This window comes from Embiotoca jacksoni, unplaced genomic scaffold (genome assembly GCF_022577435.1).
Source record: "Embiotoca jacksoni isolate LCO1_2020_lvr unplaced genomic scaffold, fEmbJac1.0.p SCAF_4, whole genome shotgun sequence".
In the NCBI taxonomy this organism is placed as follows: Eukaryota; Metazoa; Chordata; class Actinopteri; family Embiotocidae; genus Embiotoca; species Embiotoca jacksoni.
The window spans coordinates 9,765,384-9,781,790 of record NW_027185392.1 but is presented as its reverse complement, the minus strand read 5'-3'; the positions used below and the strand labels follow the sequence as shown (position 1 = coordinate 9,781,790).

Here is a 16,407-nt window from a genome sequence, read left to right as displayed (position 1 = left end):
TGTTCAAAAAGTCATTTAAATACTGTAAAACATTCATATTCACCAGATTTGCATCGTTTTATATAAATGCATTCTTTTTCAAATTAAAGTTGATAAAATTGCAATTTGTAGCCTGATGTACGATGTAAATAGCCTACAACGTACGTGTGGATGTAAGCTATCTAATTGATGAACATATTAACAAGACGGCACAGGAAGTAATATGTCATTAGGTGCTTAAAATATAATTCAGCAGCACTTAGCAATAACTATGGATTTTAAAACTGGGTTTCATTTCCATGAATTAAGCAATACGTAATTAAAATGTTGAAAAACTCTATTCTGTGATGCACTTTAGAAATAGTATGACAGTTTACATGAAACCAAAATTACTGTACAATTAAAAAATAAACAAAACAATTTGATCTGTGGGTCGGTAACATTTCCAAATAAATGCTCTTAATTGTACGAGGCAGTGTACTGGTTGTTTTCCATCACTAGTTTCAACTTTGAAGTATTTTATTTTGTATCATATTACTATGTGCGACATTTGTAATTCAATGTAATTTGCCGAGTTTATAACACGGTTTGTAACGAGCCTATGTTTGTAACTAGTGAATGAGCCAATCACGATCACACATGTTCTTGTTTCCTGTCGGACCCATTTGCTAAAGGAACCGGAAATACCGTGAATCACAACTTCCCCACATGTGTAGGGTGGAGAGGGAGATTCGGCTCGTCGTTTACAGTCTGGTGGTCTTTCAGTGTAGTAATATTAATAAAATATACATCACCAAATAACAGTTGAACCGGAACCCGTAAAGGTCGCATCGACAAGATGGCGGAGATCGTTCAACAGCGGATAGAGGACAGGATCCCTGAGCTGGAGCAGCTGGAGAGAGTCGGACTGTTCACCAAGAAAGAAGTCAAGTAAGGCAACATGCGAGGGTTTCCACTCACCGTCCTTCAACAAGACAGCAAATCAGGGAACGAGTGAGCCCTGTTTGACAAGATATGTTCTCAGAGAAAGTCTCCCACCTGAGAAATGTTTTGTTGTTGGGATTATCTGGCAGACAGGTGTAAAGCTGTGGACATTAATATGGAGAAAATGACAACAATCTGATAACAACATCTATTCTATTTATTATCATCCCGATTACCCCGCAACTACAGGTGACATTTTGGGGATCTAAAGAAAACTATATGCCAAAATAAACATCACACACTATGCAGTGTTTAAAAAAAACAAAAACAAAAAACTTTTCAGTTCAGTTCAGATTTGTGCATTTACACGTTTCTCTGTAAGCTGTACAGCAGAAGGACATGGAAGATCATCTAAGAACAAATCCTGGAGCTGCTCTTCATTATGAGACACCCATGATGATTAGAGATGCGCAATGTTGGATTTCTTAAATATACGTTATACCAATATTTTCCAACTCTTTTGGCCGATTGCTGATACGCAAATATTCTCTTTTTTCTTCATGACACGGTAGTTCTGAACATATTAGTATTCATACAGTTCACTCGTGCTCTATTCCATAGAATGTGTTTTGTAAAGTTTTTTGATTATTGATTATCATCCTTATTTTTCACTATTTTAGATCCATAATCAAGAGAGCAACGGCCCTAGAGTACAAGCTCCACAGGTTGATCGTAAACAAGGAAGACTTCATTGCATACATTCAGGTAGAGGGGCATAACTACTCAATATATTTACCTTGCATTTAAATGAAATGAGATCTTGAACGATGTTCAAACCACTTACTCCAACATCTTGTTTATTTACAGTATGAAATCAACGTGTTAGAGCTGATCAAGAAGAGGAGAGCAGTAAGTAGCCTGTAGTAAAACTGTAAAAAAGGACACTGAATCCCTTTATCTCATGTTCACACTTACTTTGCATTGGAATCAAGTGGTGGGAGAAAAAGGTTTGTTTTAGTTAACTGAATGTCATTTGACCTTTCATTTCCAGCACATTCATTACCAGTTCAAAAGAGAGGAGATCGAGTTTCCCATCATCCACAGAATAAACAGCATCTTCAGAAGATCCACAAACAAGTGGAAGGTACTGTAAACACAACATTTATAAACCTGTTGTGTAACTGGGTTTAATGCACATACATTCAGCTACATCTATCCACCAAGGTCATGTTCAGATTGTCAGTCAAAATCTGATATAGGTCCATTTAAGATTTTAATCCTCTCATCTGAACAGCCAATAATGACCCAAAATCGGATTATTTCTTTTTACAAATATGTTTTAAACCACGTTCGTATGTCAAATTAGTTTATGTCTGACTGCTTAGATCAGATTTCAGGTGTTTTTTTTATGTCTGTGACTTTTGATGCCACGGAAAAATCCTGTGTACATCACATGTGCAGGAAACATGTTGGTGGCGGAGGGAGACAGTCACAGCTGGTCTGTCTGGCCTTCACTCCTCTGCTGGACAGAGATACAGATGGTGACAGCTACATGGAATAAAACCGGAGCAGGCAAACGTCCTCCGTCTCTGATGCGGTTTCATAATTTTTCATGAAACCTGCGGCTACACGTTGCCACGTGGTATAAATAAGCAAGCCCATTTCGTTACCCTCCACTTTGGTCTGTTTATATCAAGGACTGGTGCGATGTCATTACTGTAGTAACCAATGAGGATAAGACTGAAAATGAGCATCGCAGCCCAGACACCCAGATCAGATGTGATCAATGATCAGTATGATGTGAACAGTCAGAAAGATCAAATTCTGATCGGATGTAAAAAGTCTGATTGTGACTGACAGTCTAATTATAGCTTAAGCAAACTGTGTCAATGGGCAACTTGACACAACTTTAGTAAAACTTATTTTATTTAAATTGGCATCATATTTATGAAATATGTCAAAGCACCATAACTGGAAAGTAAGTGAAAGGTGAGGCCAATAAATAAAGTGATGATGTAACTTTCAATGCTCCCCTCATTGTTGAATATTTGCACTGTGTTCATAATGAGTACAAATTCACTCAATGAATGGAAGGATAAAGGAGTAACTATTCAGATGTTTTCTTTTCCCACAGGACGATGTGCAGCTGTGGCTCTCACATGTAGCTTTCTGTAAGAAATGGGTACGTAAAGATCTCATCATCTGCCTTATAAAAGTGAGTGTCTGCTTATTCTGATAATGAACTTTGTTCACTCATCAGGCCACCAAAGGCCAGATCAGCAAAGTCTTCTCCGCCATGCTCGCCATCCACCCTGACAAACCAGGTACAGAAGATGAAGCTTAATAAACTGACTTCATGTCTTCTGCTGCTGTTCAGTGAATTGAAATGTGCATTCAAATAATTTAAAAAGCCAGGAATATCAGATTTTAAATGTCATTTTAAAGAGAAACAACAATTAATAGTAACTTATATCTGTTACTCTCTTAAGCCCTGTGGATCATGGCTGCTAAGAGTGAGCTAGAGGATAGAAATTCTTCTGAGAGTGCCAGACACCTGTTTCTGAGGGCGCTACGTTTCCACCCAAACAGCAAGAAAATCTACCAGGAGGTAAAAGATGCAAAATATTTGTTTCCTATCCAAAGTGTCAGTCGCTTGAATTTTTTAAAAAGCCTTTTTTTTTTTTTTTCCCCACTGTGGTGCTTCAATTAGGCAGAAATCACAGCTTTAATTCAGTGATAAGGTAGCGGTTGTTGAAAGTGTGATGATTATGAGGGTGACTGTTTCCCCAAACAACTGTGTATCAGTACTTCCGCATGGAGCTGCTGCATTGTGAGAAACTGAGGAAGCAGAAAGAACAGCTGGAGAAGGCTAAGATGGACCTGGTGAGTGTGAAGCAAACTGAACACAAACAGTGCTCACATGCATGCACAGAGGCTGTCAGTTTGTATTCAGTGTCTTAATACCTGCTCTTCACACCTTCCAGGGGGAATATGAGTTTTCTCCCGAGATCCTGAGTGGTAAACTGGCTGAGGTTGTGTACAGAGATGCTGCAGGAAAAATCAAAGGTAAGCTTTTTAAAATGTAAATCTGGGTTTTATTCAAAGGCAACTGGACTTAAAGTTTCTATATTTCTGTCTAGAGGGGGAGTTCCAGGTTTTAACTTCTTGTGGGGTCGTTGAGAGTCGTTTTGGTCTCATGTGGGACCCACACGGCCTTCCTTTGGATTGTTTAGGTCACAATAGTCATAGTGTGGATGGGTTTCGGGTCACTGGCTCACCTGGCCATCATGTGAGTCGTCAGGGTCCTGGTGTGAATGATTGAATCTCAGGACTGCATTGTAAGGCAAGGCAAGTTTATTTGTACAGCACAGTTCAATGTGGCAAGGCAATTCAAAGTGCTTCACATAAAACCATTAAAAGCATCAAAACATAAGGCAAAATAAAAGGACATTTAACAACAATTAAGAACAATGATTAAAACATTTAAAAACAGTCATTCAAATATTTAAAAACAGTGATTAGAACATTAAGCAAGCTAAAAATAGAAATCATCACTTGTTCAGGCAAACTCCATCTGCCTTAAAAAGATGTCTGTGCTCCCAGATAAGCTAGAAATTGTTGATAAAATGCACTGAATGGACAGTACATGCAGTTGAACTGTGTTCAGTGCAAACAGCCTGCTGACTCTTTCATCTCCTCCTCTGACCGGTGGAAGAGGAACACTGATAAACACCTGAGCATTGACAGAGCTGACTGTGTTTAACAGATCAATAAAGTTTCACTTCAGAACTTCAGACTGTTGTAAGTGGCTGATAAATGGTGTCTCAGACCATCTCCTCTGTTCACTGATGGTCTTTCCCGTTTGACATAGATGTCTTCCTTCACTGCCGTTTCAAACCATTAGTCTTTGGTCAATATGTCTACATTTCTCTCCTTTAATGAGTGTCCTTGTCCTTCAGATGGAGATGGACTGCTGAGTCCTGTCCTGAGGGAGTTGTCTCTTCTATGTTGTACCATGCACTCGTGAAGCTGTTGTTTTGTTTTGTTTTTGTTACTTTTAGGGAGCCTATTGTAACATCTGGTCAGGGACTACAGATAAAAGTTAGCCCTTTTGGCTAACTGGCATATTTACAGCAGCATTCATTAATATGTATTTTCTCTGTCAAATAAACAAATAAATACAAATACCTGTGTCCCACGACCTTTCTGTCCCACAGAAGCAGAGTTCGTCATCTCACTTCTAAACATCGCAGCCATCTTTGACTTCACCAAAGAACTCCAGGACTTCATCCTGCAAGAGTAAGGCACACTTTTAATGAGTTTATTTTTTAACTCTTTCTCACACACACACACACACACACACACTCTAAATTCTTGAACTCAAACAGCGCTTCATCTTTTAAACAATATCTTGCTTTTTTCCCCTCCCTGTGTTTCCAGCTTGCAGACTAGCTACACAGAGGACAGTTTGACGTGGGACTTCATGGCAAAAAGGGAGTTGGAGGCTCCGGGGGCCGGTGAGGAGCTCCAGACTGCCAAAGGCCGGGCCTCAGATACCAACCGCAGAGAGGAGCGCTGCTGCCAGGTCTACGAGGAGGGGGTCAAGAACCTCAACACTGGTGGGAGCTCACTTACACACAATGAACACACACACACATTATGATTTTGGCTACTTTAAAATCAATTTGTTGAGACTCGTTCTTTGAGTTTGCTCGTTATCCAGTCACATATTTCTTTGCATTGATAGTCAGAGAAAGAGAATTTGCTTCATAGGAAAAACTTACTTTATTGAAATATGCCCAACTCAAAGACTACTTACCAGCTTTCAACTACATGATCTTCATCAGCGAATTGAGTTTACTTAACGAGTTGGTAAAACATTAGAGAAAAGCTATTATCAAGGTCAAGAATATACTTCTGCTTCAATGGACTAGTTTTCATCACATTGTACATGCACCTATTTTTCCAAACAAGAATGAAGCACTATTTAATTACATTTATTTTGCACACACACCGTCAGCCTCATTTCCCTTGTTGAATTCATAGAATGTCTAGTTTTGCAGACTTTTTTTTTTTATTGTAAAAAGTTCTAAAATGTCACAAGTGTTTGGGTGCCCCCCTGTGTTACTTCATGGCATGCATGCTCATTGCAGACTTGATGTGTCAGTATAAGAAACCACTGCTGTGTTAATGTGCTTTTCCCTCTAGAGCCAATGTGGACCTGCTACGTGGCCTTCTGTTTGGAAAGGCAGAAGAGGAAGACCAACGTCCAAGAGCTGAAAGAAAACGTAAGTAAATCATTTTGGGATTAACCACTTTCCTTCTTACTCTGTTACCGTGGTAGCTTGTTTGGTCTGGAGCCTAAAAACTAAACTCGTACACTTAAAAATGTCTTCTGCGTTTTTAATTAGAGTTGAAGAGTAAATTCTGTGATGTGTTTGTGTCACAGAGGCAGCAGAGGCTACTGGGAGTGCTGCAGCGTGCCCATGACTCCTCACTGCTGAAGGAGAATTATTATAAGAACTGGGTAAGATAACGTCTCCATTAGATGTGGAAGTGGCTCTTGAGCCTGTCTTGTAAAATGTGTTTACACAGAGCATGTTTTGTTTAGGCTGTGTGAGGATCATGCCAGTCAGAGTCTGATTGTAAACAACAAACATCTTTAAAACCTTGTCAGTCTTCTCTGCTTGGCGGTGCAGATCACAAGGAGCAACAGTGCAGCTGTACTGTGTTCAAAACCCAATATATGATTGGTCAAAGGAGGACAATATTAATATCTGAAGTGGACATCAAATTGTTAGTCAAAGTTGGATGTTCGAGCATTAAAACTGTATTTGGTGACCCATCAGATTCTGTTAACGTGACATATTGTTACACTACCCATCTCACTCCTCATACCTAAACCCACTGAGGAACTGAGGGTCACAGAATCTGTTTTGGGTGCCACGCCCGTTGCACGTAAATTGTTGTGCGATATGAATATGTCCTATTGCTTTGTACTATTTACTTTTTAATTTACAAAAAAGAAGTCCATCAAATAATACAAACACCTTCTTTGACAGGCTCTTGGTGCCAAAACTACATTAGAAAAACAACAACACTCGGAGTCGGTTGTGGGACTATTTACAGTCAATCAAAAATATTTAGCACTTTTTTTCAGCAATGATTCGAACTTGATTCTGCACTTTGTATGTCTTAGATCTTGTTGCACTCTGCAAATATTAATTTATGAATTCCTAGATTCTGTATTTTTTTTAAACTATAATGGGGCTAAAATGATTTAAAAAGAAGATTGAAACTTTCTTGAATTATAATTTTTTTTGGGGGGGATTTAGAAAGAAAGTGATATTTAAAAAAGAGCAACGATACCTTGTGTTGTATGGTCGTATGGAAACAACCAACATGATGTTCTCCATGTGACCAGCTGCAGATGCTGCTCTCATCGGGCGATGCTGAGGGAGCAGCCAGTGTTGCTATGACAGCCACGCAGCGCTACAGCCAATCGGTGTTGGTGTGGAGTCTGAGTCTGCAGACGCTAATGCAGCTGGGAAGTGGAGACATAGGGAGGGTTTTCCAGGACGCTCTCACATACGTTAATCCCAAGGTACACACACACACTTCACTTCACTTCACTTCACTTCACTTGTTCGCAGTTACATCAAGTTCGATAGTATTCTCCGCTCTCACCGAACGCATGCACTAACACGCTGAACACACTGGAGCTGTTACAGTACCGGTATAATTGTTGTCCTTGGAGAGCGTAGACAAATGTACGCACACACACACACACACATCTGCCACCAGCACTGCTGTATAAATGGGCCATCTACTTGGCCCAATTAGTCTATTCCATCATGTTAATTTCCTCAAATGGCTTTCTCTGCCTATATATGAGGGAATGTGAAGACAGGTTTAAAACTCTGAGATTAATCATTTGTGTATTTATTAGTTAACTAATGTCAGAGTCACATGTTTTGGGTTTTCTTGGTCATCATCAAATCATCCTATTAATGAAACAAATTCCGTGCCAAACAATTTTTCTTTTTACTAATTTGTTGATGCACTAATTCTCTCTCATTGTTGCTCAGTATATCCCAGCATAATGCTGCGTAGCTTTAAATACACATGCCTTGACTCAGGCGCAGGGCTTTGAAGCAGTGAACAGAATATCTGGTTAGTGTTGTGGTGGGGGTTTCACAAGACTGGTCTTGAGAAGTAGCTGTGTAAAGGGGATTACTACACATTGCTCATTATGCAAGTCTTTTCTCTCAAGAAAAACACTCTCTTTCAGTGTTGGGAAATGGTATAAACTCCCGGGGTTTGTGCCTGCTATTTCGAACAATCTTGTGTTTCCATATTGGGCGACACAGAAGCGTAAGTGCATTAATGGGGAAAATGTGGACATACTCTTAATGTTGCTTAATGTTGTATACTCATGCAGTCTAAAATACTTTGAATTGACCTGCAGGAAAATGTCTAATTGAGAGCAAAGACTGGGGACCCAGATGCTGCCTTAAGATAGCAAAGGATTAGTCATTTTTTAAATCTATGAGTAATGGGAAAACAGAAAGACTCATTTTGTCCCTGCATGGGTTTGATTTAAGTTTGGCAGGCTCAAAGTGAGTGAGTTTAAGAATCTTGTGTTCTTGTTCTACAGTGAGGGTTGGATGAAGCGGTAGATTGATAAGCAGATCAGTGCAGCATTAGCAGTAAAGCAGGCGCTGTACTGAATCATTTTGGTGAAGAGGGAGCTGAGCCAGACACAAGAGCTTTCCATTTAACAGTCGATCTACAATGTAATGTTATGACCCTCACCTATGGTCATAATCTTTGGGTAGTGATTAAAAGAACGAGACGGTGGACGAAAGCAGTTCAAATTAGTTTTCTCTGCAGTGTGGCCAGTTTTAGCCGTAGAGATAAGGTCAGTAGGTCTTTTATCAAGTAGTGCTGCTGCTCCTTCGTGTCGAAAGGAGCCATATGTCTCGCTTCAGACATCTGATTCGTATGCTTCCTGGGCGTCTTTCATCGGAGACATCCAACTGGTAGGAGACCGCGAGGTAAACCAATCTCATCTATCCTGGCAATGCCTCAGGAACCTCCAGGAGGAACTACACAATGTTGTTTGGGAGAGAGACATCTGAGTAAACTTGCTCAGCCTGCTGCCACCGTGACTCAACCTCGGATAAGTGGCAGAAAATTGATAAACTTCTTTATATCTTGTAGGTAATTGATAATTGAGTGAAACAGGCTGAACACTACTGAAGCAAACATCCAATGCAGTGCGCACATGCTCATGGTTGTCTAGATGGGCGATGGGTTATTCAGCTAACATCTGTATCTCTTGACAGGAGAGTCTACCACTGTGGCAGCTGCAGGTCCAGTGGAGCGTGGCCAACCAGAGTCCTGAGGAAACAGAAGCCATCTTCAAGGTGCCCAACTCAATCCAACAGTTAGTCTGAAACACAGTATGCTGTCATTAAAGCCATTTACACATTCTGTATCAGTGGCAGGGACACATTTTCTTGTCAACATGTGACGTTGTTGTGAATTTGTTAGTTTCCACTTATGCTGATGATTTTAAGAAAAGTGCAACAAAAAATTATACGATAAAAAAAAAAACGAAATCAGGAGCAGTGTTTGCAGTTCTTGATAAGACTTTCAAATAAATGGTAAATCCTTCCAGATGAAGCAGGGAAGATGAGTTGTCTTTTATGTGTGAATAGTGATTTTGCTTTTGAAATGAGAATGGCTTGCAGACAGTTTGTTCTCTTGTTTGTTCCCAGAGAGGTCTGCTGTCTGCAGTAGCAGCTGTTGCCATGGAGATGAAAGAGAACTACCTCAATTGGTCCTACTCCACCGGAGGCTACAAGAAAGCTCGGAAAACCTTTACGAGGTAACAACAAATAACTTTGTTATTCGTGTTGTCCTTACTTTAAATGAAACACACAAAAGCAATACACAAATTAAAAATACACTCACAAGATCTTAAGCAAATTGTGATGAAACTATTGTGATTAACTTTACTTTTTTTTTTTGTCTCGCCTGTAGCTTGCAGGAAAACCGCCCGTTGTCCAAGGCCTTTTTCATGAGAATTATTCAAATTGAGAAGGAACAAGTACGTATACCAACTACGGCATTTCAGAAGTGAAATATGTTCAAATAAACTCACCTCAGGGTGAAACCTTTCAGGTAGAAAACATATTACAATGAAAATAGTTGGAACTCTTCACAAAACTCACAATCTGCTGTTTGACGTGCCACTGAATATCTGGTTTAGTTTCCATCGCGGGTAAAGACAGTGAACTTTGATAATATTTGTATTGCTGATGAGAAAGATCCTGAATGAGAGAGCAATGTTATTTGTTCTTCCAGGAGACTCCAAAGATGAACAATCTGAGAGACTACTATGAGAGGGTGCTGCAGGAGTTTGGCACCTCAGATGACGGTGAGTGAAGGTTAAATGACTGTATAACTATATCCTGTTATACAGGTATGGTGGACAACATTTTAGGTTTCCATCTTGACAAAACAATGGCACCAAAAGAAACTGAACAACTAACCTTCAGATGATATAAATACTTGTCAGTCTCAAACACTTTAACAGTTATTTGATCAGATAATGAAATGGAAATGAATGCATGGAGAATCAGAAATGTGGCTGGATCTCACCACAAACTACTAGTCTGGTTTCTAGATCAGAGGAAAAATGTATGATACGGGTAGATGAAGAGCCCTAGTTAAGCGTCACTATTTAATCAGAACAGCCATTCATTTTAGCTTGAATGATTTTTTAAATTTTTTTTATTTCTGAAGATCTGTGGCTGCAGTACATCCAGGAGGAGCTGGGACCCCGTGGCCAGCCAGAGAACTGTGGCAAGATCCACTGGAGAGCCATGAAGTTTCTGGAAGGCGAGAGTGTGGAGAGATTCATTTCTAAATACACTATGCTTCAGACTGGACACTTATGAGTGATCCCTTAAAGTCCAAGGAGTGTAGAACAGTTCAGATAACAGCAGTGTTTCATGTTTGTCAGCTGAAGAAGCAGCAGCACATGTTTTGGTGTTCTTCGTGGTCCAGCGGAAGACTTGAGTCATGACTGCTCATGGATTGTTGCATTGCCATGAATTGTAAACCCAGTGTTGCAGTTACTGAAGTTTTCTGGTTATCAGAACTGAGCCTGATGATTCCTCTTATATTCTTCCAGCCATGTTATAAGAGATATTCTTAGATTTGATTGAGAGGTTGTTGTTTTTTCCAGCAATGTGATTTACAACCTGTATTTACACTCAGTTTTCATGTACAAAAGTTCAAGCTGTGTTTGATAACTGATGTTGGGAATATTTGATAATGTAAGGAGATCCAACTTGATTAAATTTCACATTTATTTGGCTTTTGGAGAAGACAAACTTTGATGCTGTTATAATGATATGAAAACAGTCTTCCATTCTTCAGTGGTTATGCTCCCTCTGACACAGTTACATAACATATGCACAGAGATAAACACACACCTGTTTTTTTTAAACCCATGACTCGTATGACAGTAGTTCCCACTGACCAACCACATCTTTAAATGGTTCTCTTGGTAGGTTAGCAAAGTAATTTCTAAGTTATTAAGTCAAACACATTCATTAGCCTCTAAATCTTCACACCACACACTGAACCAGTGTTTGCAGTCAGTAGCAAGTATCACTTAAATCTTCCACTATCATGATACAAAACATCACCTTTAAGAAACAAACCATAAATATAAAGCAGCATTAGCACTATGTGATATCTCATCTATGAAATGTTTCAATGGCCAGCTTAAAAAACAACAACTGCCAATCAACATCGAAATATATTTACAGTTTGTAAGGACACTTCAAATTGTTGCATTTTATACAGCAGTGGAACCTACATTAATGTAAGTTATGAGGTAAAAGATGTTAATGGCAAAAAACATCTAAAGGGATCCTGATGTTCCACTTTAAAGTCTTAATAGTACAGATAACACACATGTAGACCTAGACAATTGTATCTTGTGGGTTCATACACACAGAATGTCATTTGACCCTCAAAACCAAATGAAAAATGTTTACAGTCAGACGGTGTAAAGGTGTATTCAGATTAATCGTCTCTTCTATTCATTGACGAACACATTCATAAGAGAACTATGTGGCCAGACTCCTCCTCTATTTAGGACCCCTAACACACACATTTACACTCTTCAGTCATCTGTCTAACAGACACTATCTTCAGTAGTTAGCATCTTCTGATATCTCAGTCGGGCTTTGAGAGAAATTAGTGCAATCATAAAAAAAAAAAAAAACATAAAAACATAACGTCAATTAAGGCAGAATTTGCAGTTGTTATGACAAACTATTTTAAACACAGACCGCTTTTGAAAATAAGACAAGCTTTTTGACAAAATTTTCTCTGTAAATGGGAGTGACTGCGGCTGTAGTGTTGTGGTCTCAGATCCGAAACATTGAGCTACTCGGACTGTAAAAAAAAAAAATAACAATAATAATTGGCCTGCTGATACATTGGGTGTGTTTGTATCAGATAACTAACCTGAGAAAAATTTCAAATGTGTTGAGGATATATTTTCGTCAACAGCTTAAGTCTGCAAAACCTGCAATGAGCTGCTGAATCACAACATTCATGGTCTGAATAATTAAGAATTATTAAGAATACATTTGGGGAAACAATTAATCTTTTTGGCACACAAGCATTAAAATGAATCAAATTATAAAATTAAAGTGTAATAATATTGAATATTGCCACAGTAACTGTCTTCATCAGTATAAAACTCTATGCTGGCCTTTAAAACCAGTTAGCCCTGCATTACTGAAAGAAGATGAGGACCTCAGACAGGTTTAAGGATAAAAGGTGGCGCTGCAATGATGTTAAAACCAGTGTTAACCAGAGTTATATAATTAAATGACAAAATAAATGTTATTGTGATCCATTACAGTTACTGAGGAAAAATTGAATGTAATTAAATTATCATTGGTGGTTGTAAAGGGCTTCCATTTAAACATAAAAAGCTTATATTGAGAATAATATATTCATTCTGTTGCTTTGGATCTTTTCACCTTCTGTCTTCGTCTATACGGGCTCCATTCATTTGGCAGTATGCTCACATTTTGAGGCTTGTTTTTGATTGGTTCTCTTGCTTGAATTTGCACCACCTCTCGACTGCCAGTCACATTATTGTGCATTGCTCTGAGCGACTACACCATCACAGTTGGCCATGTCGTCGGATTAGACGAAAAGATATTTAAAAACTCATTTAGTAACCAGTGTCAAAAACTGAACAGCGCCCAGCCCAGTTGATGGTTCTACCATCCCTCAGCATGGAGTCGACATGAATCGAGAACCGGTTTGAGGTTACGAGAAAACATTTTCTTTGCTGCAGTCAGTTGTAACCGACATACGTGTGATGTGTTTGGGTGGTTGTGCTTTCAATTAAAACAATCCAATTATTAATAATTCAAGTTATATTGAAGATATTTGAATAAAAGTCTGACAGTAATAAGTGTTGCGCTCCGTTGGGAGGTTTACACGGCCTCATTTAAATAGATTTTTTTTTTAGCTTTTGTGTTTGCTTGCCCAGTTTAAAACATTTGTTCGAAAAGTTATCAAAACCTAATAAAATGTAATAAACTGCACTACTTTGATGAAGTGATAAAGATAGTTACATTACTCATAAGATTTTTAACAGGGTAGCCAATAATATTTTACATTTGAAAAGTAACTTTCCCAACACTCATTTATACAGTTTTTGTGTGTGTGTTTGTGTGTCACATAATGCTTCACCTTCCCACCACCTTGTTGGAATAAAGACAGTGTGCCCATGTATGTGTTCGGTCCCACCCTCATAAAACCCCTCCATGAAGAGCACACCAGCATCCACAGCATTTCACAGCCTATGTAATGGCACCGGTGTCATAATTTCCCCTTTGTCTGTCTTTGCTTTACCACGCTGGACTCCAGTGATTCTGGTTGCGCCACCTCCCTCACGTCCACCACTTCACCCGCCTTCAGAGCTTCTTGAAGAGGATGTAGGTGAAGAGTACCAAGACGCCAGCGGACAGCAGCCCAATCACACACTGGTGGATGCTGATGACGTTCTCCAGGGCAAGGATGCGCTCCTCCATGGCGTTGGTGTGGATGTAGTCATAGATGGAGGCCCCGATGCTCCACACTGCCCACACAGCATCCACCACCGCCTTCATGGTGGGAGAGACCATTGAGAGGGCTGCCTGCAGCCGGACACCCGCTGCATCCGCTGCTTAACGGGCTCACTGCACTGCAGGAACAGAGAGGAGGGTGACACGTGGTGCAGTGAGGAGAAGGCAATGTGTGGGCCTCAAAACCAGCAACCACACTTTCATCTGTACAACCATGAGCAAACAATCTGGTCCAAAGGAGCTCCACGCAAACTATAAAACTGTCGGCGAGGAGAGTTAAACTTGAAAACTGACTTAAAAAATAGTCAGTTGCCAAAATAGTTGTTTGTCTGCCAATAGACAAATTAATTATTTGACTAATCTCACCTCTGGGCTACTGTACTGTAGTACAATTTTTAAGTACTTGTACTTTACTTAAGTATTTCCCTTTGATGCTACTTTATACTTCCCTTCCACTGCATTACAGAGGAAATATTGTACTTTCTACTCCACCATATTATCTGACAGCTTTAGTTACTTTTAAGATTAGGATTTGACACAATGGATAGTAGAATTTTTTTTTTCTCAAATACAGCATATTTTGAAAGATTAAATCATTTCATTTCATCATTCCAACCTGTTTGGCTACAAACAGCAGTGTCATCTGAGTCACATTTCAGATTTCTGAGTTGTTAACAGCTCCACCAAATACAGATTTTTCCCTCTACACTTCTCACATGGTTTCACTTCGGTAAATGTTCAAATTATTCAATATATCACCAAAAATCTAAGACTGGAGGATAAAACTGAAAAAAGATTAGTGGATCAGAACATTGTTTTTTCTTCTTTCCTCTCCCAGTAATCATCAGACCACCCCTCAGATGTATCTGCTATCCCTGGAATGAAAATTGGATCTAAAGTAGTTCAAACTACCTCCACCTGCAGCAGCTACAACACTAACATGCAGCTGATGACTGGGTAGCAACAATCTAATGATTTCACATATAATAATATATCAGCTACAGGGAGCAAACCAATACTTTTACTTTAGTAAAACTTATACTATATTATTCATGCAGGACATTTACTTGTAATGGAGTGTTTCTATGTTGCTGTTTCGGTACTTTTACTGAAGGAAAGGTTGTGAATACTTCTTCCACCACTGATTCTTCCACTGTACAACATTTCACAGGTAAATACTGTACATTTAAATGCACTACATTTATCTGACAGCTGCTTATTCTGCAGATTAAGAGTTTACTAACGAAACATTTTTATTCAGTTTATAAAACATTATGTATTATAGTATGCATGTAGTATTAACTCCACCTGGCCCATTAAAATGATGCTCACATATTGATGATTCAGTAACCCATTAGTGTAAAAGATTTAATAATATGACACCCTGATTGCTACTTTTTTGAGTACTATACTTTACACTATATTCATAAATTACAGTACATTACGCTGATGGTATTTCCATAATTATACTTTAATTTTAATACATCTACAACTTGCAATAGCTCCCGTTTGTTAAGTGTTAAGCTTTAGCTGTGACATGTCCTCATGTCCTCCCTTTTCCTTGCAGGGTCTTGACATTCCTCTCTCCTCCGATGCACACTCACTCCCTCAACACATGCTGACGTCATTTCAGTATTCATGAACTTGGTCCACTCCTGAACTGGTTTTAAAGATCTGGCATTTTGTCTGTCAAGTTTAGAAACCTTCAAACCCACAGGTGTGAATGTAACATGTTGTAGTTTGAGGGAAATAAGTAGCAAGATGGGGATTGTGGTGCGCACAGAGATCCAACCGCTCTGGCAGCTTTATGACGAAGACATTTATGAATGGAGTCCAAACTCACCGACAGGTGTCAGAGGTTAACGTGATGATGAGGATTATGATGAACATCCGTCCTGCTGTTGCTGTATTAGTGAATTGTCTTTGTGAGAAGCCGGGCTCTTGTCAGAAAACAAGTCGGACATTGCTATTCAGTATAAAGTCCGCTTCAATGATAAAACATCGCTTCCGGTAAAAAACCTTCAAAATAAAGTATTTGCCTACTTACATCAATTACAACATATCTCAGTAACAGAAAGTGTTAACGCAAATCGGAATGTGAATGGGAAAAGGGAAATGACACCAGGATACACCACGCAGAAACTTCTGCAGCTGGGTGGTTTCAGGGCCTGAAGCGTCAGAACAAACTTTTATTTAGATATGAAAATCCCGCAATTTCCGGCAATTCTGCAGGCTTTGGTCTGCAAGGTGGCCGCTGACTGATGCCACATGAGAGCGTCACCACCGGCACAAAAGTGGAGCATGACCTCGAGAATAAAATAGAATTGAA

The 16,407-nt window shown here is 39.3% G+C and overlaps 1 protein-coding gene and 1 long non-coding RNA gene across 3 annotated transcripts; one reads left to right on the top strand and one right to left on the bottom strand.

Annotated features, from left to right (window-relative positions):
* The first annotated feature begins 672 nt into the window (after positions 1-672).
* Positions 673-14,641, top strand: utp6 (UTP6 small subunit processome component). Of its 2 annotated transcripts, none has more exons than XM_069167511.1 (19): positions 673-909; positions 1,584-1,668; positions 1,771-1,812; positions 1,955-2,047; positions 3,038-3,085; positions 3,164-3,227; positions 3,393-3,511; positions 3,709-3,786; positions 3,888-3,969; positions 5,121-5,202; positions 5,344-5,522; positions 6,112-6,191; positions 6,353-6,430; positions 7,328-7,507; positions 9,252-9,332; positions 9,687-9,796; positions 9,952-10,018; positions 10,276-10,348; positions 13,882-14,641. In XM_069167511.1, the coding sequence occupies exons 1-19, from the start codon at positions 818-820 to the stop codon at positions 14,139-14,141; spliced, it is 1,893 nt and encodes a 630-aa protein (XP_069023612.1). In that variant the 5' UTR covers positions 673-817; the 3' UTR covers positions 14,142-14,641. The 2 variants fall into 2 exon arrangements, with proteins under 2 accessions (XP_069023612.1, XP_069023613.1); XM_069167512.1 differs by lacking the exon at positions 13,882-14,641 and adding an exon at positions 10,717-11,293.
* Positions 11,262-16,076, bottom strand: LOC138209134 (uncharacterized). The gene is made up of 2 exons (XR_011179141.1): positions 15,922-16,076; positions 11,262-14,197 (listed from the first exon to the last, which is right to left on the bottom strand). It is a non-coding gene; the product is annotated as an uncharacterized lncRNA (long non-coding RNA).
* Between the last annotated feature and the right edge of the window lie 331 nt (positions 16,077-16,407).